This window comes from Sylvia atricapilla, chromosome 12 (genome assembly GCF_009819655.1).
Source record: "Sylvia atricapilla isolate bSylAtr1 chromosome 12, bSylAtr1.pri, whole genome shotgun sequence".
In the NCBI taxonomy this organism is placed as follows: Eukaryota; Metazoa; Chordata; class Aves; order Passeriformes; family Sylviidae; genus Sylvia; species Sylvia atricapilla.
In genome coordinates, this window is record NC_089151.1 from 13,760,865 (window position 1) to 13,786,045 (window position 25,181).

At 44.5% G+C, this 25,181-nt stretch overlaps 2 protein-coding genes across 5 annotated transcripts in view; one reads left to right on the forward strand and one right to left on the reverse strand.

Annotated features, from left to right (window-relative positions):
* The first annotated feature begins 1,450 nt into the window (after positions 1–1,450).
* On the forward strand, positions 1,451–21,409 carry SIAH1 (siah E3 ubiquitin protein ligase 1). Of its 3 annotated transcripts, none has more exons than XM_066327889.1 (2): positions 1,451–1,696; positions 19,055–21,409. In XM_066327889.1, the coding sequence occupies exon 2, from the start codon at positions 19,057–19,059 to the stop codon at positions 19,903–19,905; it is 849 nt and encodes a 282-aa protein (XP_066183986.1). In that variant the 5' UTR covers positions 1,451–1,696; positions 19,055–19,056; the 3' UTR covers positions 19,906–21,409. The 3 variants fall into 3 exon arrangements, with proteins under 3 accessions (XP_066183986.1, XP_066183988.1, XP_066183985.1); XM_066327891.1 differs by lacking the exon at positions 1,451–1,696 and adding an exon at positions 2,349–2,369; XM_066327888.1 differs by lacking the exon at positions 1,451–1,696 and adding an exon at positions 15,764–15,992.
* Positions 21,410–23,628: 2,219 nt separating this feature from the next.
* LONP2 (lon peptidase 2, peroxisomal) overlaps positions 23,629–25,181 on the reverse strand; it is a 37,332-nt gene continuing 35,779 nt past the window's right edge. For both annotated transcript variants that reach the window (XM_066327896.1, XM_066327895.1), the window contains one exon: positions 23,629–25,122. In XM_066327896.1, coding sequence (XP_066183993.1) covers positions 24,901–25,122 — 222 coding nt within the window. In that variant the 3' untranslated portion in view covers positions 23,629–24,900. The remainder of the gene's footprint in view (positions 25,123–25,181) is intronic.

Below are 25,181 nucleotides of genomic sequence, written 5' to 3' on the forward strand. Positions count from 1 at the left end.
TGCCACATGTATCACCCCTCATGAATACTTAAAGCAAAAGGCTTAATAACTACTGCATAGCTACAAGGTGTGCAGGGAGAAATTATGTGCAAAGAAGTTAAACTCTTGTAGTTGGCCATCCTTTGACAATAAATAATTGATATTATCTACACTTGGGAGGATTCTTAAACAGTCCATTTGGTAGGTATTGCACTGCATCACTACGGTGATGTATTTCTGAGAATCTGCCTTAAAATTAATCACAAAATTCTCTGAATAGGAGCAGACTTGGCAGATTCAACATAGGAATGTTATGCAAAAAGAAGTGCTTTACTGGTCATCAAAAGGAATGAGGAGGATATTGAGAACCATCTGGATAATCAATTAAACTGGCCAAGAAAATGCTTCAGTCATTCAAAAAAATGGAAAAAAGATAGCAAATACATATTTTAAAATATTTTACTGAAAACAAAATAAACAGTGCCTTTTGTGGGGATACAGCTAGAGCAGAGCTGGGAGCACTGTTCAGCTCATGGCAGAAATGGAGATGTTAGCAACAGTAGGCCACAAGCCTTGGCAACCAAAAGCAGGAGTTTGAGCAAGGAATGCAAGAGACAGCAATGTGCTTGGTACGATACGTGCTCAGCAAGAGGAACTTAGATAAGACAGCACATACCTGTGTTAGCCAGTGCGAGGCATGACTTAAGCAATATTAGTTGTAATATAATGAAAAGGTCTATAAACTCAGCTAGGTGTACAATGATGGCTTCACGTGTGCAACCCATGGAGTCCATGTCTGTCAATCGTCATCAGTCTTCCCTCTGGCAAACCTCTGAACGGCTTCAGTAGGTGAGCGTGGTCCCGATCCTACAAAGCATATGTAAGCATGGCGGTAATTACATCTATTTCATCCAGTTTATGTGCTGAACCTTACATTTGTATTTAGGGCATTGCTGGATGGGGACCTAACCTGAATTATGCTAAGTCTTTGAACAGAGTCCGGAGGAGGGTTTTGTTCTCAGCACTCCACTAAAACCACCAGAATGCCCTCGTGCCGGACGTTCCCGGCCTCTCTGCGAGCTTTGCGGGCTCTTGCATTTTTAAAGCACAATCCGGAGCCCTCGTGACGGTGCCCGCGCGGCGCGGAGCCTGCGGCTGCCGCCGTGCCCGGGGCTCGCTGCCAGCGCAGGGGCCTCCCGCCGGCCGGGCACGGCGGGCCGAGAGGGGCCGGGGCGGGCCGCGAGGGGCCGGTGCGGGCCGAGAGGAGCCGGTGCGGGCCGAGAGGAGCCGGTGCGGGCCGAGAGGAGCCGGTGCGGGCCCGCGGCGGCGCAGGTGAGCGGCGCCGTGCGGCCCGGGGCGGGGCGGGGCAGCGCTGTGGGGAGGCGCGGACGGGCACCGCGGCCTTTGTTCGCGGCCGGCGCGGGGCAGAGCGCGGCCGCGGCTGCGCGTGCGCGGGAGAGGCGGTCGGGGGGCGCCGGCGGGAGCGCGCCCGTGGAGCGCGCGCGCGTGGAGGCGGCGGCAGGATCGCTCGGGCGCAGCCGGCGCGTGCCCGCGGCGCACGGAGCGAGCGAGCGAGGCGGGCGGGGAGCGCGCGGTGGGCTCGGGCCGCGCACGGAGCGTCTCGGCCGGAGCGGCGCAACGCGGTCGGCTCGCGCGGAGCCGCCATCGGGGGAGCCAAGGCCGCCTCAGCGGGTCCCGCCCTGCCCGGCGCCCACAGGTGAGCGCCGTGGGGAGCGCGAGGGGCGGCGGGAGCGGCTCGCCCGCCGCGGCCCTCAGCCCCCGCCCGGGCCCCGCCGCCGCCCGCGGGAGGCCCCGGCGCGGCCGCGGGGCGGCCTCGGGACAAGGCCCCGGCGCGGCCTAAGCGCGGCCCGGGCGGGCGGTGCCGTGCGGCGGCCGCGGCTCCGGGGAGCGGGGCGCGGCGGGGCCTGCGGGGAGCGGCGGCGGCCCCGGGCCCTTCCGCCGGCCCATTGTGTGCAGGCGGCGGCGGCACGGCCCGGCCCCGGCCTGCGCCGCCCGGCCCGGGGCTGCCCCTTTGTGGGCTCGGCCCCGCCGCGCTTTGTGCTCGGGGAGCGCCGCGGGCCCGGCCAGGCCGCCTGGCCCCTGCCGGCTCCCGGCGGGCCCGGCGCCGCAGGAACGGGCTGCCCCTAAATGGGCCGCTGGCTGCCCCTCGCTGACATTACCGAGGGCTCCTGGCTCTTACCTAATCCGCTGAGAGCAAAGAGGGAGGGAGGTTTTTACCCCTCATGCGGCTTCCCTTAAAGCTTTAAAGGCTGGGGACCTTCGTGCTTTCCCTTTCTCCACGGTTATAAAAGGACGGGAGACAACAGCGTTTGCAGTGAAAGGCAAAGCATTTTAAGTATTTCTTCAGGAGAAGAACCAAGTTTCCGGTGGTGAGCTGGTGGCACTTTTATTTTATGCTTGTATTATTACAATATTTCTCCAGTATTCTCCTTGCACCCTCCTTTTCAACTAGTCTGGGTGAATATTGCCTTGTCTCCGTGATGAGCAGTCTGCCTATAGTCTAAATAAATATATCAAGTGATTTGATTTGTTTAACGTGGCGCATGAGTGTCTGTTAGGAAGCTCGTAGCTAATTGGACTGGGTCATGAAGGACATGGGATATTTCACGCTCGGGACATAGTTTCAGTTGTCTGTTTATCTCCCTTCAAAACTGAGACTAGCACGGTGCATTCCAGAGGGGGAGGGAGAATGGAAGGGACTGTTCTCAACCCTGATTTAATCAAGCTGGTCTGCAAGAAGGTTGGAGTTACTGGAGTACAGGTACACTAATACAGAGGTTTTTAGGGTAAAGCTTGGATCTCTGGACTATTAATTCGTTGCAGAAAATAACTTTGAGGAGTATACTTAAAGTAAAAATGTAGTGCTAGAAATTATGTTCATTTCAATGGAAAGTAGTTTTCTTAATAGCCTTTGCCCTTTTCACAGCAGTGAAAAATCATAGAGGAAAGAACAAGAATAAGACCTATCCACCAGTGATAGAATTTTAGAAATCTGTTGTGACTCAGGAATTCTGAAGCTGATGACATGATGGGAATTTTTGACCTGAAAGTGCGTGTCCAGATGAAGTAGCTTAACTGTTAATGGGCCATTTCTGTTGGTAAGGTTTTAATGCCATAGTTCAATTGGACTGTAGTAGAGGAGTTAGCTCAGAAATTTAGTGGCTCTAGCTAAGTAGGTGAGAACTAAGGAAAGTAAATACTTTGGATAACATGAGTACTTTTCATAGTTTGGTTTGAGTAGAGTTGCTGCTCTTTGCTTAGTGTGAATTCTGAAAGAAATCCTGCTCAAATGCCAGACACCTGCCTCTGATTTGGAAAAGGAGAGCATGAGCATGTTCCTGTGAGAAGCAGCTCTTTGGTCTAAAAATTCAAAGAAATCAGGTAGGACAGTTTTATGAATTATGGTCTTCCGATAAAACATTCTGGAAGACTGTGCGTGCAAGTGCTCTTAGAAATACGATGTTCTTAATTTTAAGTTAGAATCACTTTGCTTTATTTTTCTTCTGTTGTAGTGCTTTTAGTCTTGTAACTGTCAGCTTTAAAAGCTGGACTGAGTTTTGCCAAATGGATTATTAGGGTTTGATTTGCTTTAATGATTGATTTTCAGGAGCTAAACTGATGCAGAATGGTCAAGGTAAATGAATGAGATTTGAAATTCTTGACACATACAAAGAAGTCAGTAGTGCAGTTGTAGTGCATGTAGGCAGTGTGCAGAAAGCCAGAGCGTGCCCTGTGCTTGCAGCTGCTGTCTGGTTACCTGAACTCTGCTCGGTGCTGTTGGTGCTCCCTGCTGCAGACAGCAGCACCGAAGTGAGGATGCTGGCAGGCTCGAGTTCATCTCAGCCATCACGTGGTGCCTGAAGCTCAGGATCTCAGCTCCAAAGTTTACAGTCTTAAATGTCATGAACATCGTAGATGCAGATTTTTTTAAAAAGCTGGATTTTTTGCCTTTCTGTTGCTTTGGTTTATGAAGGGAAATTAGCATTTAAAAAAGTGAAAACTAGTTGTAATTAAAAAAAAGAGTAAGAGCTTTCTGGTGGGGGTTATATTTTTTTTTTTTTTTACTTTGACTTTGACAAAATACACAACAGAGACATACTGTTACCTTAATCAAATGTTTTCATTAATAAGAAAAAATTGTTGTAAGCGGGTTGCTCTTCAAAGTGTACATGCTGTTCCTGTCCTAAATATTCAATGTCATGATAAAAATGTAATTTTGATGTGTGTTTTCTGTGTACAGTATCACTTTGTGGGCTAGAAATTGGAAGAAATGCATAAATACTGTGTTGTTACCATGAGTTCAGGTTTACCTGAGATTTTGCTGTTAGCACTTAATTGCACCTAAGCAAAAACCTTCCCAAGTCAGTGACCTGGGTTGTTTGATGTGCCAGGGTATGTTCAGCTGTTGGCTTTACAGTGGAGTAAAGGAAGATAAAAGCCAGCAATAATGCCCCATTTATTAGTCTTGAAGTTTTGTGCCACTAGAGAGAGATTCTAATTCTGATCCAAACTGCATACCGTGTTTCTGTAATGGCCAGGACAGCTATTATAAATACGTGCCTGTTTGAGTGACTGTATAACATGATGATTCTTTGTGTTATTATATGAATAATGAGAGATTTGGTTATTAATTCCACAGTACTTTAATCAGATAAAGTGCTAGATAATTACAGCTAACCAAATGGTCCACTTCTGACTTTAACTCGTTTTTCTTTATACAAGCTGAATATGAAAAGTGAGGTTGGCTGTGACTTCAGGGAGGAAGTAAAATGTTATTTAAATGATAAAATCTGTATTTGTCCTCTTGCACCTGGAAAAACTAATTATAAATTATAAAATACCATGGATATATTCCAGGGCAATTGATATAAGAAGTGCACTAAGTTGCTCTGTAGACAGTTGCTAACATTTTCCTTTTTGGTCTGCCTTATCCAGAAACACATTTTTATCTCTTCTTGTAGCAATTGATGACCTTGCTGGACATGAAGAAAAACAAGGAGAGTGTATTGATGATAATTTTGGCTGCTTAAAAAATTACTCATCCACTCCTTAAAAGTGAAAGAGAAGTTCTTTCAAGTGTGGTTTGTGTGGCTGGGGTGGTTTAACCCCAGCTGGCAGCTCAGTACCACACAGCCTCTCTCTTCCTTCCCCATCTATGGGATCAGGGAGAGAATTGCAAGAGTAAAAGCAAAAAAAAAAAAAAAAAAACCCTCTTGGACTGAGATAAAGATGGCGTAATAGGTAAAGGAAGAGCTGCACACACAAACAAAGCAAGCCAAGGAATTCTCTCACCACGTCCCATGAGCAAGGCAGGTGTCCAGCCATGCCCAGCTGGGGAGACAAAAGCCATCACTCCAAACATCCCCCTGCCTCTTCTTCCTCACGGCTTTCCATGCTGAGCATGATGCCAGATGGTCTGGGCTGTCCCTGGGGTCACCTGTCCTGCCTGTGTCCCCTCCCAAGGTGTTCCCCCCAGCCTCCCCACTGCTGGGCTGGTGAGAGAGGCAGCAAAGGCCTTGACCATGTGCAGGCTCTGCTCAGGAATAGCAAAACCATCTGTACTTATCAGCACTGCTTCCAGCACAAACCCAAAACACAGCCTTGTCCCAGCCACTGCAAAGATAATGAGCTCTGCCCAAAGCTAAATCAGCACAGTGGCATGAAGTCGTTTAATATTTTAGGGTTCTTTTCTTGAATTCTTACACATAGTACTGAACAGAGCAAAAAGTAATTCAGTCTCTGAAGAAAGACAACAGTCACTTTTCAAGGTTGGTTTTTTTTTTATAATGCTGTCAAGGAGGAGCATTTAAAATGCCACACTTTCAAGAGTTACTTTCAAATACATCTTTGGATGAAGTATGTGGAAGGAAAATTGTTCTTTAAATTTTGCTAATGTGTGGATTGTGCAAAGGTTTTAACTGGAGTAGGAGTATTTTAAAGTAATTTGGTGTTAAACTGCAGGAAGGAAAGAGCTTTAAAATCAATTGCATAAAAATTTCTAGGATTGGTGTCTAGCTTAGAAATGTACGTGTGTTAAAAGGCTTATCTTTGTTGTTTCTGTTTGCTCCGTGTTACAGATCTTTCATAAGGGAAAGTTATATGTCTTATATATTTTACAAGGGGATGACAACTGCAATACAGAGTTTCTGTTTTGTAAACCTTGGTACAAGTTGCTTCATGCTGAAGTGAGATGTAGATGTTTAAAGTCAGATTTTAAAGGGTTTTTTCCCCCCTATGATTTTTTTCAAAAGTCTGCGTTATTCTTAAAATATGTGGTTGGTCGTTGTTAACACATCAGTGTTAGGAAAGGAGAAATGAATAATAGAAGACACTAGTAGCACTGCACAGGCTGTGGCACATCCAAGGTACAGTTACTGCTGGGCTGCCAGCGTTAATTTGCAGTGTTGCTGCCTCTGATGGGAATGTGAAGTGGAGCGGTTTCAGCCCCAAGTTGAGTTGAAAACTCGCCGGCTGTGAGGAGAGGGTTCCTGCTCCCTGAGCCCTTCCCAGGGCAGCTGGCCCCACGGGACCCTGAGCTCAGCCCTGCTGCAGGAGGTGTCACCCTCTTGGCTCCCCGTAGAGCTGAGGAAGGATGGCTGGGCCCTCCATTGCCACTGGGGTTTGGTGCTTCCTGGGGTGCCGGGGGGAGTGCTCAGGTGCTTGTGCAAGACTCTTCTTGTTGAATACATTACCTTAAGAGAGAGAAAACCAGTGGGTAAACAGCAGGCAGCACAACCACTCAGTCTGGTGGCAGCCTGCTTTTGTTTGTTGTGGAAATGGTGGAATTGCACTGCAGCATCCTCTGTGTGTGAACCTGGTGTCATGGGGCCTGGATCTGGTGGGTCATTCTTGGTGCTGTAGATGAACCATTTCCTTGTAGTGCTGTGTGAAAGCTCTTAAGAAACATTATAACTGAGCAGTTTTCTTAAAAGCGCTATTAAAATATTTAAGAACCTTTAAAACATGGTATGTTCCTACTTTGAAAGGTAGTGACTAATTCCTTTCTGTAAAAATGGAGTCTTGATTTTCTTTTAAATTAACCTCATTACCTTCTGTCTCTTTTTTTTTTTTTTTTTTTTTTTTACCAACATGTGTCTGCTACAGTTTTATATTTTAATCTTCTTAAATTACCTAATGTTGTTTTGGAAATCACGTGTTAAACATGCTTTGATATACATTTTTTGTGTTGATACCTGTATGACCCCGCTTTAAGGTGTAAAAGAGAAACTTCTTGTGTTTAGAGCTGATCACTTTTGCGTTAAGTCTTGCTCCTTTCTGTCCCACAAGGCACATTTACAATTGTCTTCTTGTAAAAGTTGTGAAAATGCTCTGCTCAACTAATATTTTGGCTTCTGAATGACTGTTTACTTTGAAATATATATGCAATATATTTATATAAAAGTCTTTAGAGTCACAAAACTACTTTGACTCAGAGGAATTTCCCCCCCTTTTTGTGCATGAAGGCATTAACACAGTTGGGAGTGAATTTGTGAAGGGCTCATCTCTGTGGCCGATATCTGTTTGATTGCACAAGTGCATGAAGGATGTAATTTGGAGACTGGTTGCACAGGTGTGACTGGGGAATCATTTGGCTGGCAGATGTTGATGATGTACCATGAAATTTTAGTGTGGCTTTGTGCTGGGTCAAGTCTAATTATTAGAAAGGAAATTTTACAGATTAAAAAACAAGCATTCTGAAATAGAAGCTGAGATGGACATTGTTCCAAAACAGCACTTGTAAAGCAGTACTTGAGTACTTCTGTGTGTGTTAAAACCAGCTGCTGACCTTCAAAGTTTTGTTTCAGAACCATGTGTTCTGTTTAAGCAAAAGTTGTTGTTCCTTGCAGTCATAATTCTTCCGTGGATGTACAGGTGCTCATCTACTATAATGGAGTTGAGTGTAGGGAAAAAGAGGATTTCATTGGAAGCTGTTCTTTAATGTGCATATGAGGAAGTAGACTTAAGGTTGCCTATGAAACTTTAAATTTTTTATTTCCCTTTTGAATGCTCGATCCTCCAACCTATTCTAGTTTTGTAATACTCGTGTAAAAGAAAAAGGCTAAAAATACTGAATTTGACAGCTGTGCTTTGGGCAGTGATTCACAGCTAAGACTTGGTGTTTGGGATTCAGCACTGCAATAGACTCAGGTTTTGGTTTTGAATACCTAACAGAAGAGAGGACAGTATTTTGCAGAGAAAGACAGTGATAGGTCTTGAATTTAGAAAGTACAGATAAAGGGAACATGAAGTAGCAGAAAAATATGTCTACTCCTGTCATTTCCAAACCATTTATAGTATCTTGTGTTTTAATTTCTGATGCAAACTCAGGTCTGACTTCAGAGTGATTATGACAGAATTTTAATTTTGTATGCCATGAAGCAATTCCCAAGCAATACAAATAAGTGAAATAGTGTGTACATTTTACTTGGCATTTGAGATGTACCTGATCAGAATTTAATAGCAGTAAAAGAACATGTAATTCTCTTGCCCAAGAGCTTTTTCTGCTGAATTTAAGTAACTTGCTTGAAAATCTGGGTACTTGAAGCTTCACAAAAAATGGTGAGGGATTTTTTTTTTTTAATAATTCAAGCATCCGTCTGAGAAAAGGTTACTTTTCAGAAAATCAGGAGGGCCTTCAGATTAGATACAATAGAAGTAGTGAGAAGGGTGTTGCCAGTGTCTTCATAATTTGTCTCTTTGATGTACAAAATACTGGAATGAGTAGAGGGCAGTTATCCATATGTGAGCAGGAGTTGGAAAGTAAACAATGATTGAAGTCTGCTGATTGTGGACTATAAAACCTGAGATGTTAAATAATTTAACAGTGTCTTTTAGTGTGTAATGATATTCAGTTATTACTAACTTGGAAGTAAATTTGAATAGGGTCTAACAGGGTTAACTCGGTATCTTTATCAAGTAATTTTATTTCTTTTTTGCATTAATGGGCGAGACTCACAGCTCCTTGTGGTAGTTTAAAAGCTGTAAAAGGCAGGGAAATATTTGGCTGTGGTGACTCAGAGGCTCGTGACACAACAGGAACTAACCCCAGGTCTCCCCTGCCTCAGACTTGGGCTCTGCACCACTAATCGTGGGTTTGGTTGGCTTTTTAAAGAAGGTTTCAAGCAATGCTCAGTCTTTTCATGCAACACGGTGGGCTGTGACATTAGCAGCTCCACCTATCTCTGGTCTGTGCTCAGGTTGGAAACTTTCTGGGAGGCTGCCCTTATTTGTGAATTAAAGCTACATTTTAAAGCTGAGGGATTGATGAGAAGCTGTAGAACTGTTGCTCTTTGCAGCAGTAACCAGGCCTGGCTGCAGAGTTGTCAGTAGCCGAGATTGAGAAGTTGACTAACATTTTAATAATTATTTTAAAATATTCATTATTGTGGCAATTGAATTTTCATGCAACAATATCACAAGAAACAGTTGATTCCGAATTGATGAGTGGGGAAAAGCTAAATCACTGAAATAAAACAGAGTTGGTTCTAATGGTGGCACATGGGCTTCAAAGAACAGGTTCCAGAAACACAAGACATGCAGAAAATGGGAATTTAAAGAAATGAACTACTGAAAAGTGTGGAACCATCAGAAATGCAAAAATCCCACTGTAATTTGGGACTTCTTTTATTAAGGTCTTACTTTGCTTAGAGTCTAAGTTGAGTGCTCTGTTTTCTACTTATGGTATGTCAACAAAATGCAAAGACCTGTGGCCACGTTAGATTGCCACAGCTTTCCTTTTGAATTAGTATGCATAGTGGCAAATTTTAGTTCCAAAATTCAGAAATGTCCATTTTAAAAATGCAGACTCAATCCTTTACTTTTAAATGTTGTGTGTTTTAGTCTCCTTGTGGTTTGTGTCTGTGATAAAATAAATACATTATCAAATTCTTCTGAAAGTTCTTGCTTTTGAAGATTAAATTAATTTTAAAAACCCAGATTTGTAAAAACTCTTTAACTCAGATTGACTAGAGATTCTGTGTAGTTTCATACTAGAGGTTCTGAAAAAATTAATAATTTCTGAGGTGTTAAAAGTTAGGCTTCCAGTGCCACTAGGGTATGTTCTGTGGTGCTGGATGTATTTATGTAGGATCCAGACCTGACATAGCTCGTGGCACCAAGGTCTGTACTCTGCAATAAGTATCTTGATTCTCTAAGCCCTCCCATATGTGCCCTACTGAGTTAAGATTGCCATCATTTACACAGGCTTCACTGTCACCAGGACTGCATACAGGAATACAGAACAAGTGAAGGATGTAAAGAAGAAATGATTATTTAAAATGGAAGTATGTAGAACCCTAAGCAATGAACCAGATGGAGACGTCTTTATAAAAGTAGTCAATGTATGTCATCCTGTCCTGACTCCTGCAGGGGGGCTTCCTGTGTCACAGGTCAGTCTCCTGTAGGGCAGTCTGTATTTGTAGGTCTCCGGGGTTAGCTCTGGTTATCTTGATGGTCTCCTCCCTACTGCTGTCAGGTTATGCAGGAAAAATATTGAACCTAAAATAGGCCTTGAATTTGAATTGGAATAGTTACCACAGAAGGACTTGGTAGGTGAAGACACATCAAAGTACAGGTACTTGTTTTAGCTGAGCCTTACTGAATTAAGGTAGGTGCTTCCATGCCACACCCTCCTGCCTGTGTCTGCCACAGACACAGGAGTGGTGATGCAACATTGTGTGGCAATTACAGCATGCGCTGAGGAGTATGGAGTTTGCAAAATCAGACTGAGGAGAGAAACACAGCCCCCAGATTGTCACACGTGGTAGGATTTGCTGTTAATGTTTACAGAGGGAGTTGGTGTTTTTTTTTCCTTTTTCCCTTTTTAAAAAAATTCTAGTAGAGTGTAATTGTGTACAGAGCTCATCTATGATGCCTTGTAGAACAATTGAGTGCTTCCTGTTTAGAGACCTCTGAATGGCAGTATGTGTTAGAGCATGAAAAATACCTTGCTTTTCTCTTCTCTGCTGCTCTTACTAGTTCACTCTGTAGTGATCCTTCTGTGTGCCTGCATTACTTTTTATTGTAGCATTGTATGTCGAGAACTTTTAAAAAGGGAGCTGTCTCCCTGTGTTTATAGATACCACTGGGCTGCATTGTTGAAGGATAATTCTGATACAGCTCAATTTATTGTGCTCTGTGCACAATGAACAGAAACTAGATACTACTAAAAATAAAATAAAAATCTTTTCCATGTTACTTAGTTTGCCTAGAGGTAGCTATATTTTCATATGAAGTTTTCTTTTTTTTTCTTGGATTCTATGATTTCTGCCATCCTAATTCTGAGAGCAGAGTGCAGCAGGCTGCAAGCAGCTGTGCTGGGTTTCTCAAGGCTCCTGGGGCACAGGTGCCGGGTCAGGGCCATGCCATGGTTTGTGGGGCTGCAGGGTCCGTGTGGGGACAGCTCTGGGTGTCCTGTGGCAAGGAGGGCTCTGGCGTTGGCTGCCTGCTGATCCTGGCACTGGGGATGGAGCTGGGGAATGGGGGAAGAGAAGGCTCTTGTCAGCACCACCAGGTGCAGTGCAGGACTGCAGGATACAGCCCGGAGCAGTGTTTCTCCGACACCATCTTCACACCTCCGCTGGGTGGGATTTGGCAGTGTCACAGCAATACAAGTTACTTGCTCGCTTTAAAAAGAAAAAATATGGTCAAGTCCGATGTGGGAGTGGTCCACAGTCTTTTAATGCAAGTGTTTAGTTCTGATCTGTAGTTAAAGAGTGGCTTTTCCCTGTGTTTTTGTTCAGCTGTCTATAGTTTCACTAGCTAGTTTGTGGCGTAACTTCCCTTTTATTATATTAGAATACCAAATATCAATAATTTTTATTTTGCTGCTTATACAAATTTATTTTATGTGTTACTGCATTTTCTCTTTCACAGTAGCATTTGATGAGTTGGTTTTAATATAGCTTAAATTTTCAGGAATTTCTTTGATAGTTCCTGTAGCTTTTGCTTTCTGTCCTCCTTCCTTTCCTTCCAAGCTCAAAAAACAGGAGAGATAAGCATCCTGTTTTGCTTTATGATTTGTAGGGAGTCTGAATTTACAAGGATACCTGCTTTTTTATTTAATTCTGCATGTAAGGTGTAAGAGCTGGCATGCCCTCCACCTATAGAGTACAGAGTGAGTGATCCAGACTCAGGTTTTGGCTATTGATCAGACATTTTTAGTTCTCCTTGGAATGAAATCTGGGAGTTTATCCGGTTTTTTGCAGAGCTTTGTTCCTCAGCTTATCTTCCTTCACAAGGTTGGAGAACCATAGCAGCATGGGCTCCAGAGGTGGATGTTGAAGCTCTGTTTGACTGGAGAACAGATATTCACTTGTTGGAATTGATTAAGTTCTTTGTTGCATTTAAAATTCAACACTTCAGTCATAGTAGTTGGTTACTAATGTGATTTTGATGTGGTTATTGTATGTCTTCTGTAGAATACGGTTTCTTTCTAATATTACCTTATAAAGTTGTTGGAAAGAAAAATGTTTAACAGTTAGGGAAAAACCTCTCCTGGGCTGATGTTGAATATTCCAGCACATCTCCACAGGAGAAATAGTGAGGACAGTGATGGGGGAGAAGTTAAGCAGCACTGACCAAAGTCAAGTTTTTGCATGGAGTTAGAACTAGGTCACTCTGATTTGGTGGATGCAACAATGCTGCTGTCAGTGTTCCCATGGCTGTGTTTGTGTCTGCGTCTGCCCCACGGGGTGTGCTGAACTCGGAGAAGGTCTGGATGGGCACTGCCATGGCTGCACTGGGGATCCTGTGGGTACAGGGAACACACGTGGGACACATCAGAAGCATGGGGGATCAGGGGCTGGGAGCTCACTGCAGAGGTGGCCACAAAGACAATTCCATGGTTATATAAATCTGTCGGGATTTCGCTTCCTGGTGGTTGGAAAATGGGGTCGGTAGGGAATGTCTTGAGGTGCAAGAAAAAAACTACCTGCAGTTTCAGGCAGACCGGGTCACTGCAAGGTAGTGGGAAATGTGTAATTGTGTATGAAAAAGAGATGAACTGTACAGATGACATTTTGGCAAAGGAAATCATCAAGAATCTTGACTCAGTTTTGTATATTTATTTTGGTCTCATTTTATAATATTCTGTTTCATTGGATTGATCTAGCTTTTGCTTGTTATGCAGGAAAAGAGAAGCCCTGAGGTGTCTGAAATAACAAAAACACAGTTAAAAGCACCAAAGAAAACAGTGTCTGGAAGGGTTGACAAAAATCCTAATCCATTAGTCAAAACCAGAGTGTATAGAGACTAAATTGTATTATATAGTTGATTAATAATTTATGTAATGTACTCTAAAAATTCTGGAGTAGGCCAGCAGGTCCAGAGGTTGGCTGTGTGTCTGTCCAGGCCTTCATTTGATCCTGACCATGCCAGGCCCTTGGGATCCAGCATCTCCTGAGAGCTGGGAAAGAGAAACTAATAGGCTGCAAAAGACAAAACCATGGGCCCTAAAATGTCTTTTAAATAAAATTAAAAGTACTAGTTTCTTAAAAAATATTAGCAAGCTTTTCTCTGATATATTTTATGTTAAATGAGTACTTTCAACCTTTCATTTAGCTTTTGAGTTTTGACGTTCTTTGGCTTGTGTCACATCTGAAAAAAGTAACTTGACAGTGTTTTTCACAACTTCATCTTGTTCTCATTTCCAGTGCTCTCTAACAGTACTGTGTGTAAAAAAGTCTTATCCTCAAATATGCTTGTAACAGTTGAAAGATTTTCTATTACTGTGTTGGTGGCTGTAATACATTAAAGGTGTATTTTGAGTGGAAGTCCCTGAACTCAGTCAGTTTTGAAATGTTAAAGAAAAAAATACAGCATCACATACAGAAAATTGTGATAAATAAGTTTTTCTGTCCCTTTTTCACTCTTAAATGAGACTTTTCCCCTTCCAACCGTTCAGATGACTATACAGAGCTTTTGTGTGGAGTTTTTTTTCCCAAACTAATATCGTTACCCTTACAAAAGCAAACTAAAATGCTAAACTCAAGTCTAATCTATTTGATATGGGTGAGGATATGAGAGAAGTGGATGATGCTAAGCTGAATTTGTCAGAGGTGCCCTATATTCCAGTGAAGCACAAATGTGATTTCTGGAATGTGTCTGGAGCTAACACCTTGGTAAAGGTGAGAAGCTGGAAGTGGAAGAGTATCAGTCTAGTCCTGTTTACTGTTGTTAATTCCCCAGCTTTAGCTTCTTCAAACTGCTTTCCATGTGCCCGTCCCTCAGCAGATCTTTTTAACCAGTGCACTGGTTGTGTCCTGCCGGTCCCACAGTATTTGGGTTCTGTGCCCGGGTCCCAAAGGCTTTGTCCCGGGGCACTGTGCAGCCTCCTGAGTGCAGCAAAGCACACGGGCAGCAGCAGACTGACCTGTGCGGGGCCCGTGGCCGTGCTCTGGGGACACTCTGCCACACGAGGGGGAGCCCAGGGCATGTTTCACACACCTCACAACGTGCTCCTGGTTTCGCTAAACCTGTTTCTGGGCAGTTTTTCTTCAGCTTTTCTGTTCTTGTAGACTTTCTTGACTCTTACCTGGTGGGATGCTGTATATTATGTTGCACTTTTGCAGGTGATGCTGAAGGGAGCCTTGGATCGTGTGGGCAGGTTTTTTAATAGCAATTGGGCATTATTTGCAGGTATTACAGTGCTGATACAAGTCTTGAAAAGGATGTGGATTTCAAATAGTAAGAAAGCATTTTTAAAGTTAATTTTCCTTACTCAGATATTGTAGCCTTACTTTTTGTGACCACAAGAGTTTATCTCAGTGTGTTCATTCTGTGGCCTCCAGTGAAACTTGTACTTCCATGATGTTACCGTCATTACATCAGCATTCCATAATGTCTGAGCTTTTCTGAGCAGAATGTGTGCACCGTGCAAGGCTGTTGACTTGGTTTCCAACTGCTTCATCCTTTTAGCTGTTCTAGTTTTTTTAAGTAGTCCAAGTAGATAATCAAATGCGCCACACTCTAGCTAGCTCTGTTGGTCATTTCTTTTTCTCGAGATTATGTTTTTGCTTAATTGAATAATATTTATACCAATGGAGAAAATTCCTGTTGAATGGGCTTTTACAGATGCTCATCTGAGGAATATCCTTGAAATAGGAGGAGGTGATTTTCATGTCTTAGAAGAGTGTTGAATGGAAGCCGGAGCTCTTTAAAAGCAGTTCGGGGGAGGCAGAGACCTTTCTCCGTGCGCACGTGTGAGGCGCGGCCGGCCGCTGCTCCGGACCGCGGGGGCGCTGCGTGCGCGGGCGGGCGGGGAGGGCCCGGGTCCCGGATCCCGCGGCGGGGAGGGCCCGGGTGCCGGTCCCGCGGGCGGGCGGGGAGGGCCCGGGTGCCGGTCCCGCGGGCGGGCGGGGAGGGCCCGGGTGCCGGTCCCGCGGGCGGGCGGGGAGGGCCCGGGTGCCGGTCCCGCGGGCGGGCGGGGAGGGCCCGGGTGCCGGTCCCGCGGGCGGGCGGGGAGGGCCCGGGTGCCGGTCCCGCGGGCGGGCGGGGAGGGCCCGGGTGCCGGTCCCGCGGGCGGGCGGGGAGGGCCCGGGTGCCGGTCCCGCGGGCGGGCGGGGAGGGCCCGGGTGCCGGTCCCGCGGGCGGGCGGGGAGGGCCCGGGTGCCGGTCCCGCGGGCGGGGAGGGACCGGATCCCCGTTCCGCGGGCGGGGAGGGGCCGGATCCCCGTTCCGCGGGCGGGGCCGGGCCGGGCCCTCCCCCGGAGGCAGCGGCGGGGCGGGGCCGTCCCGGGGCGGCAGTGCCGGGGGAAGCTCGGGGAACCATTTTTGGGGCGCGGGGCCCCGCCCGGGGCGGTGACATCCGGGGGTCCCGGGGGCTGTGGCCGCGGGCGCTGCCCGGCCCGCGCCCCGAGCCCGTCTGTGCTGCGCGGACACGCCATGAGCTCCTCCGCGCCCCATGACGGGCAGATCTGCCTCCAGCGGGCCGTACTCCTGGAAGGGCGTCTGGTCTGCGTGCTTGCCGGGGAGTAAAACCTGCAAGGGGAGAGGTAGCGCCGTTTAAATTCCTTTATGCGCAGTATTTAAAGCTGGGCTTGTAGGAGCTGTTAAGTTGTGTCCCACGGGAGGTCTCGGTAGCCTGTGCACAGTCACCTTTCCCAGATCAGTGTCGAGAATGCTTTTAGCATTTATAGCAACAGGTCGCTGCGTTCTGATGTTACCAAGAGCAGCTTTTCTTGATTTAGAGCTAGGAAATCTTAAGATGCATTTTCTCCTTTTCATTATTACTCTTGGGTAAATTTTTTCGAGTATGTACAGTCTTTTTGATAATTGGAGTTAAAGGACCTAATGCTCTTGAAAATTACATCTTCGTGTTCCTTAGTTTGTTGCTGTTGCTTAGAAACTTGTTCCTAGTTTGTGCAACTAAAGATAATGAAATAGCAAATATTGCGTATAGGTGTTTTCACCTGTACTAAGGGCTTTGTAACGAAAATATATTTAAACTTTATCTCCATTTCTGTAGTTGTATTTCCTTGGTTTGTAAATGCCACTGTTAAAACTTTTACTTGCGATTAACTTGTAACTTTTGAGATAGCAATAAAAGATGTATTATTCATCTTTGTGTTAACAAGAGTGATGAAAATGTAGGCTTTGGGCAGGTTTAGGCTTGGTAAATTGCAGTTTATAGCCTTATCCTGTGTCTTGCCTGCGTGCTAATCTCAGTGGTCTGGTTCAGAGATTCCTGCTGGTTTCCATTCCCTCTGAGTGTTGGGGAAGGTGTGTGAGGGCTGCTCACGAAGGAGCACTGGTGACACAGATCTGTTCTCCAGTGCCTCCGTACCTTGGAAAGCTCTGGTGGGAAGTGCATCTGTGCACGAGGTCTTTCACAAAGTTTGTAGGTTGCTTCATTAACTGTTGCATGGGCTCAGCGAGGTGTAATTAAAGAGAGCAGAGCTCACCCAGCCCGTCAGGCTGCCCAGGGAACTGGTCTGACACAGTGGTTTTCAGCAGCGTTATCTGCAGGGTACGGGGGATCCTTGCATCAGGACATACAGGGTCAGGCAAGAGGAAGCACACACAGACTTTTCTGAAATGTGTGCAGTATTGGAAGGGAAACACTTTCAGAATTTCACATATGAATATGGCTTGTTGTTTCCAAGCTCTTCCTGAGCAAACAGTGTGATCAGCATTGGTTCTCCTGTGTCCAGTGGTTTGTTGTGGAGCAGAGAACTGCAGGGTGACCCCGCCTGTAGCTGCTGGGGACACAGAGCAGTGCAGCTGGCAGAGGCCTTGCTGCTCCAGTCCCCTTGCTGGTGCAGCATCACTTCCCCAGGACACATGCTTGATTTGTCACAGACATCCTAAACTTCTCACCTGAGCTGGAATGCCTCACAGTGGGAAGTTACAGCCAAAAGACACAAACATTCTTGTCGTATCTCTGCAGTATCAGTTATGGATCAGCACTGAAAACTGCTGCATGGGTGTTTTTCCCAAAGATAGGAGTTGGGTGTTTCTAGACCACCAAGCCTGAGGTGGAAGAAGAGAGCTTGGTGGGTTGAGGAGATGCTGTCAGTGGGCTTGAGACTCATAAAATCAGTGACTGAGTGTCGACTCTCAGACACTCTTACTTTGCTACCTCTGGGAAGAGGTACTTCTGTAGAGGAATTTGGAATTGTCTGTCTCTCTTTACCTTTTGAATGTCAAGGACTAAGTCATTTTGCAAGTTGGAATCTCTTAGTTCCTCTGCATTGTGCCCTGAACAGTGCATGTCTTGCAAAAGCATGCACAGTATGCTGCTCTGAGCTGTCTGGTCCAAGTATGAGTAAGTTTGTGGGTGAAATGATGCTAAATATGGGAAGCTTGCCTATTGCCTAATATTCCCATGTCAAATAGCAAGGAGATTAAAGATGAGGTTTATTTTGAGAGCTTTATACGTACGTGACAGATCCAGAGCTGGTTGTACTCGCAGAGAGGCACTTAGGGTGGCTGAGAATTGTACTGTGTAACAGAAGCCAATTTTGGATTGCATTTTATTTAACTGCCCTTTACCTACAAAGGTATGGTTTATTCTTTGAAAACTGTGTTTATTTTTCCAGAGAGTGCTAGTATTTCCTTTTCCACAAAAAGGAGGAGATTGAGGAGTGCAGGAAAACATAACATGTTAAGAAATACGGGTGGTACTTCTTCCACATCTGTGGAATGCCTCGAGCAAGCTGTTTGGTCAGGCAGCTGTCACCTTTGTCTGGGGACATTGAAAAGGACAGAACTTCAGTGGGAGCTCCACTGAACATAGAACTTCATTGAGAGGGCCTTTTTAAGGGACTGCAAAGAGCTGAATATTTATGTGGTAAAATGAATTCTCAAATTTAACAAGTGACGTTTGAAATTTTTAGTCTTATTCAGGAAATTAAATAAAGTAATTGCTTTGGTTTTGTTTTTTTTTTTTTTTTGTGGTATCCTTACAAACAGTTTAGTTAAGGAAGCTGAAGCTGTGGCTTTACTTTACAAGCTGTGGGCCTCCTAGCAGAGTAATGAAAATGAAGAGTCCTATCTTATCACTGTCCTATCCTGGGAAAAAAGCAGGGTAGTAATTGTCTGAGCTGTGTTTTTCAACGTTTTCTTTAAAAATTACACTGTAAACATGATTGCTGAGAGGGTTACATCCAGAAGATAAGTTTTTTCCATTAAAAATGCCTTATTTCTTATACACAGCAGCTTATAATTGTTCCATACACAGAATTGATACACACAAGTGATCTGGGTGAAGCATTTCATAAATGCAACATTAAAAAAAACAAACCAGCAATAACAAAGTTCTCATTTTTAGCATGTCTTTACTCCTGTCCCTTGCAGGTTCTGGTAGGTAAAGGCCACTTTAGAACAATGAGAGGAACTTCTTCAGTCGTTCAGTTTCCATGTCATGGAGGTGTCTGTACCGTACGTGTACAGCTGATCTACAGGTGCCATAGATGTAGTTGGTATTACATGGGGGGTTTTGCTTTCCTTGGTACCTCACTGTCTCTTGAAGGTTCTCTGGGAGCCAGGACAGGCTGTCTGCAGAGGCAGAGAAGCGTGGTTAGATCTGAATGGTGTGTTGTCTGTTCTGTTGCAGAAATGAGCCGTCAGACCGCCACAGCACTCCCCACAGGTACCTCCAAGTGCACGCCATCGCAGAGGGTGCCCGCGCTGACGGGCACCACCGCCTCCAACAATGACTTGGCCAGTCTCTTTGAGTGCCCCGTGTGCTTTGACTATGTGCTGCCGCCCATCCTGCAGTGTCAGAGCGGCCATCTGGTCTGTAGCAACTGTCGGCCCAAACTCACGTGCTGCCCCACTTGCCGAGGCCCGCTGGGCTCCATCCGGAACCTGGCGATGGAGAAAGTTGCCAATTCCGTACTCTTCCCGTGTAAATACGCCTCTTCCGGCTGCGAGATAACTTTGCCACACACAGAGAAAGCAGACCACGAGGAGCTCTGTGAGTTCAGGCCTTACTCCTGTCCCTGTCCCGGTGCTTCGTGTAAATGGCAAGGCTCTCTGGATGCTGTAATGCCGCACCTGATGCATCAGCATAAGTCGATTACGACGCTGCAGGGAGAAGATATAGTGTTCCTGGCCACGGACATTAATCTTCCTGGTGCTGTTGACTGGGTTATGATGCAGTCTTGTTTTGGCTTTCATTTCATGCTAGTGTTGGAGAAACAGGAAAAATACGATGGTCACCAGCAGTTCTTTGCAATTGTACAGCTGATAGGAACACGCAAGCAAGCAGAGAACTTTGCTTATCGACTCGAGCTAAACGGGCATAGGCGGCGATTGACTTGGGAAGCAACTCCTCGATCCATTCATGAGGGAATTGCAACAGCCATTATGAATAGTGACTGTCTAGTCTTTGACACCAGCATTGCACAGCTCTTTGCAGAAAATGGCAATTTAGGCATCAACGTAACTATATCCATGTGTTGAAATGGCAATCAAACCTCTTCAGGCCAGTGTTTAAAACCGTTGCATTTAATTTAGCAGAAATAGGGTAACCATCTTTGACTGTCAGACAAATTATTTGGTAGATGGAGGGTAGACATAAATGAAGGTAAATAAAAGGAAAGGCTGTTAAATTACAGGAAGCAGTTGCATGTAGTAACTAATATATTTAAAATAAGTCAACAGTAAACCACTGAAAATATATATACACCCAAAATGGGCATCTTTTGTATTAAGAATTGATTCTACAGGAAATGTTGTAAAATAATTCTAAAAACTTGTTTGTAGATTGATTGTACTGTTGAAAAGGATACTGTTTCGTGTTTTTGTTTGTGTTTTTTTCCTTCCCCTTTGACTGACAAGCCATGTTGAGCGGTCTGGTCTCTGGCCGCTGCTTCCCCTCCTCCTCCCCACCCCCCCTTTGTAAGTCACTACATAGTATTGCTGCTGTTTGTGTATATTTTTTGTGTATTTGCTAATTTTTATTAACTTCTAGTTTTTCATTAAATAAATATGACTTTCTTTTCTGTAATTCAGGTTTTTCTCTTTTTTGTATCTTTTTAAAATTAATTACAGGTGTCATCTTTTGATATGCATAATTGCTATGGTAAAACTTATATTTCTGTATGTTTGGTAAATTTTGTCTCTTTCCAGTAGTCAATTCATTGGTGATACTGTTCTTAATTGAGCTATTTGTGAATGTACTGAACTCGAAAGGAGTGCTTATGTTCAAAGATGTGTCAGGAAAGACAGCTCCTTTAAAAACAGGTCTAGATGTTGTTGTACTTTGAGTTATCTTCTAACAAAAACAATTATTAAGAACTTTCCAAATTAAAAAAAAAAAATAGTAATTCACATTTCAAATTTAGAGATGCTTAGAAAATTGATTGCATCCTTGTATTTGTTGGTTTGCAGTACAAAGAAAGTATTGTATTACACAATATTTGTATTATAAAAGCAGACCATTTGTCTAAAAAAAAAAAAAAAGGCAGTCAGAGTGAGATGTTTTCAGTCTTTTTATATTTGTCATTAAAAGATTACCTGGCAAATGAAAAAAACACAGCCAACTTCTGCTTTTTGCTTTAGCTCAAAGTTTGACACATTGATGCTCTTGCTCAGTTTCTTGTCTTCATGTCTTTTGGTTGTTACTAAAGCAACTGTCTGGAAGTGACTTCTGTATCTCATTTTGGTGACAGGATCCACATGACAATGCAGATAAATCTCTTCCAGGTGTGACTGACCAGCCCTAAAGGCATTGGAAGGATACTGGGCTTTATGCAGACTGCCTGTATGTGCAAACCTGAACCACGAATGTAAACGGGATTTGTGTTACAAAACAGACACAGACAAGAGCAGGGGAAAAGCTCTTCCACCTCGAGCAGGAAGGAAATGAAACCTTTGTCAAACCAAGTGCTAGCGGACGTGTCGGGGAGCTGGTCTGGCTATTGACTACTTTTGTAACACATTAAAATACAGTTTATTTACTGTGCACTGTCTTAACTTTCTTCTCAGAAGTTGATCTGTTAAGACAACTCTTGTTCTTACTATTTTTGATGCATGATGAGGTAAGTAGTTCTACAGGTAAGGACCATAAAATCCATTGGGCTGGATTAATAAAATACTACAGAAAGAGTTGGCTTCATGTAGTAGAAGTTTCACTTGAGAATTTGATACTTAGACTGTTTGAACTGTGCACAGATGTAATTTAAAAGATGTACTGGTACCTTGTGACAGTAGATAAATGCTTCCAAAACTCCTGCAATCTAGCATTTTTTTCCTTTTGAATATACAGCCAACTGTTTGCAGTTTTCTAAATTCAGTAATTATTCTCACCTAGTTAAGCCTGTCTACGTTTGCCTCCAGTTTGTCTTTAACAGAAAGTTGGCTAAAAGCTCTTTTTGGAGGAGCCCACATCTGCCTCGCTCCCTGGTGCGTGCCTGGCTGTGGCTGTGCTGAGGGCCGTGGTGGAGCGTGCGCTGGGAGGCCGCGGCTGTGCAGGGCTGGGCACTGCTGTGCTTGGGAGGGCTCAGCCGGGGCTGTCCCCAGGAGCCCTGCCAGCCCTGAGCCCTTGTGTGGGCTGCAGTGCTTTCATCAGGCACAGGGGGCTGAAGGTCAGGGCTCTGCTCTGGCAGGGCCCTTCAGGAATGGCTCTGCAGTGAGCTTTACAAGCTGCCTGCTGTGCTCAGACAGGTTGGGTCATGTTTCTGAGAGGACAAGAGCTATAGCAGAACTACTGTATGCTGACTTACTGTAATGTAAATTACTATTGCTCCATTTGGTGTTTAATAATTGTATAAAACCTTTAATATCCATCATCAGATGGAATTACGAAATTACCCTTAGGCCCAGATCCTCAAAAGTATTAGAAGCCTCAAGAGTGTGAGGATCTGGTAAGTCAACTACATTGTTATATATGAAAAAAAAAAAAAAAAAAAACAACAAGAAATCTGTACAGTTTACTACGTTATCTAAAATAAATGGTGTATTAAAGCCTGGCATTGTCTTAACATTAGCTATTTATTTTAGAAAGTGCTGTTTTGCTTTGCTTTATTGGGAAGGAGTATTCAAATTGGTCTCTAAAAGATCAAACGCAGTAGATCTTGCATTTGTCTGCTAGCACTACCTCCGTGGTTTTTCATTGCCCTTTAAAAAAAAAAAAAAGGCCTTAAAATGTTTGACAAATGTGGATGTAAATATTTTGATTCTGTTGTGACAGTTCCTGCTAGTTCTTGTTTGCAGTAGTGCTTTAAAATTAAAGCAGGTGAATGGTTTTGTAATCCTGCCTGTCCTGTTGTTTTATCCAGAATCTTTTCCAAGCTGCTGTGATTAAAGCAGTTGATGTTTTAGTGGGATAGTTACTGTCTGCAGCAGTTTATAGTGTGGATACAGGAAAGGAGCCACCACTGCTTTTACTTTTGATAAACTTTAGCTGTTGGGGCTATTTTTCTGAGGGACACAAGTTCAATCTCTGGTCCATCTAACTCTTCCTGAGCAGGTGCCTCCCAGGGTATTGACATCCCTTCAGAAGATGTGCACTGCTCTGGCTCACTGCTGCACAGGATTATTGTGCTCAGAGAAAGCAAAACAAAAGGCACTGAAGTGTGGCTGTAGTGTCTGCAGTAATGGGTAATGCTTATGTTTGTTGTAAAAAATCTCAACACAGTAACAGAAGCTTTCAGCTCTGGCAGCAGGGAACAGGAAGAGCTGGCAGTAAATGCCTGGCATTATCTTCAGCATGGCATTAAACTCCTCACCTTCATGTGGAGTCCCTGGGGACAAGACTTAGGAGTGGGAGTGATGTGTCAGACAGAAAGTCATCCTTTAACTTTTCTGGGGAGCAGCTCCCTGTTTTGCCATGCTGGAAATGTTTTTTAGTAGTCCTTATTCTCCTTTTAAAAAATGCAGATTTGTTTTGTCCATGTGTAAACAGAGTGTGCTGGAATTCCGAGCATGTCAGTGCTCTACCAGTGCAGAGCAGTGCCGGATTGTTCCTCCATCTGCTTGGTAAAGGATTTTCCCCTCCTGCTTTGATCAAAAGCACAGAGTTACCGGGCTGGGGTTTTCCTCGGGGAAGTTTCTTTGCACTTCTTCCCTGCATGTTTCTCATGAGGCAGAATGTGCTGAGACTGGGGCTGTTCGCTGTAGTCTTGGAACTTGGCATGTGAGTGACTTTGAGTAGAGCTCTTTAAATACTGACACAGAAGCATGTTTTATTTTTATAGTTTTATTAGATTAAGTCTTTTGTCGAAATTGTAAAATCTTCTGTAAAATAGGTGTTGAAATTTCACTGAATTTATTACAATCAGTGCTGTTATGTTCCAGGTAAATCATCTTTGTTAGCTAGGAAAATGAAAGCAAAGCAAACTTATTTTTAATTTTCAGGCAGCTTCTAGAACAGGCTGTTGTCACTGGTACAGTTTGTGTTTCATAAGCACTTTGGGGTTTGTTTCAGAACCAGTGAACAAGAGAAGGATGTAACAACATCCAGGATTTGCTTGTGGGGCTGACCCCGGAATAAACAATGCCAAAGGCCCGGATCACACACTGAAGTGCAGTTCTCACTGAGGGTCAAGGGGAGATAAGAGACAAAGTTGTCAAGACAGGGAGGCTACCGGATTTCTTGAACCTTGCATTATTCACAGTGAATAATGATTCAGAATTTTCAGGATTTAATTTCCACAGGTGAACCTCCACGCTCTGGCATCCCAGAACCAAATGGGTTTGTAGTGGGTGGGAATGAAGGACATGCACTCTGTCCCTCCAGAACATTACTGGGTTTTTTCATTAAGGCCTCAAGCTGCTGCAGGGACAGCTGTGCAGATGGGAACTGATGTGTTCTGTCCTTTCCTACACAGCAATTCCCACATTTCACTTTTGGCATTGCTTCCTGCGTTTGACAGTGGGTAGCTGCAGTGGCCTTGCTACAAACTACAACCAGGTACTGAAAGAGCTTCCTATCTTCATTTATTAGGCCATAGTGCTTCTCTTCAGATGCCTTAAGCATATTTTTTTAGATTTCAAAACCCTTATTTTCCCCCAATACTGCTGCTCCTTAGCACATTATTATTCATTATTCAATTATTACAGGTATTTTGTAAATAAGTAAACTTACACTATATCAGTTTGCTTTTTGTAACAACCCCACCTATGAGCCCCTCTCCTGTTGCACATTATTCCCTCTTTAAGGATGTGACTAGATGCTGCCACATACATACATAGGTGCCTGACAGGCTAAGGAATGTTCTCATGCTCAAATCCATCAGGAGATGAGATTTAAGATTCTTTGCTGATGAGAAGCAGCAACTGCCCACAAAGTGCAGTTCCAGGTTGGTAACTGCAGCAGCAGCATCTGCCTTTTGACGGCACTGACACCCCCATTTAAACAATCCCCTTTGGCTCATAGCTGTACCTGACACCTAAATGTAGCTGAAAGAGGTCAAGAACTATGTTACTGGAGAGAGAGGAGACCTGAGCCTGTGCCTAGAGTTTGCTGTTGAAGTGCTCGAGGCTGGCCTTGACTGCGAAGCCGCCGTCGAAGGCGGCGTTCAGCACGTCGTCCAGGCCCGCGGCCAGCACAAAGGTCAGGTCCTGCCGCACGTGCGCCGCAATCTCCTCCAGGTCCTTCTCGTTCCTCTGAGGAAGGATAATTCTCTTCAGTCCGGCCCGGTGTGCTGCCAGCACTTTGTCTTTAATTCCCCCAACCTAAGGAGGAGAAGAAAAACGTATAAAAACAATGAACTGATCTAATAATTATTGTAACT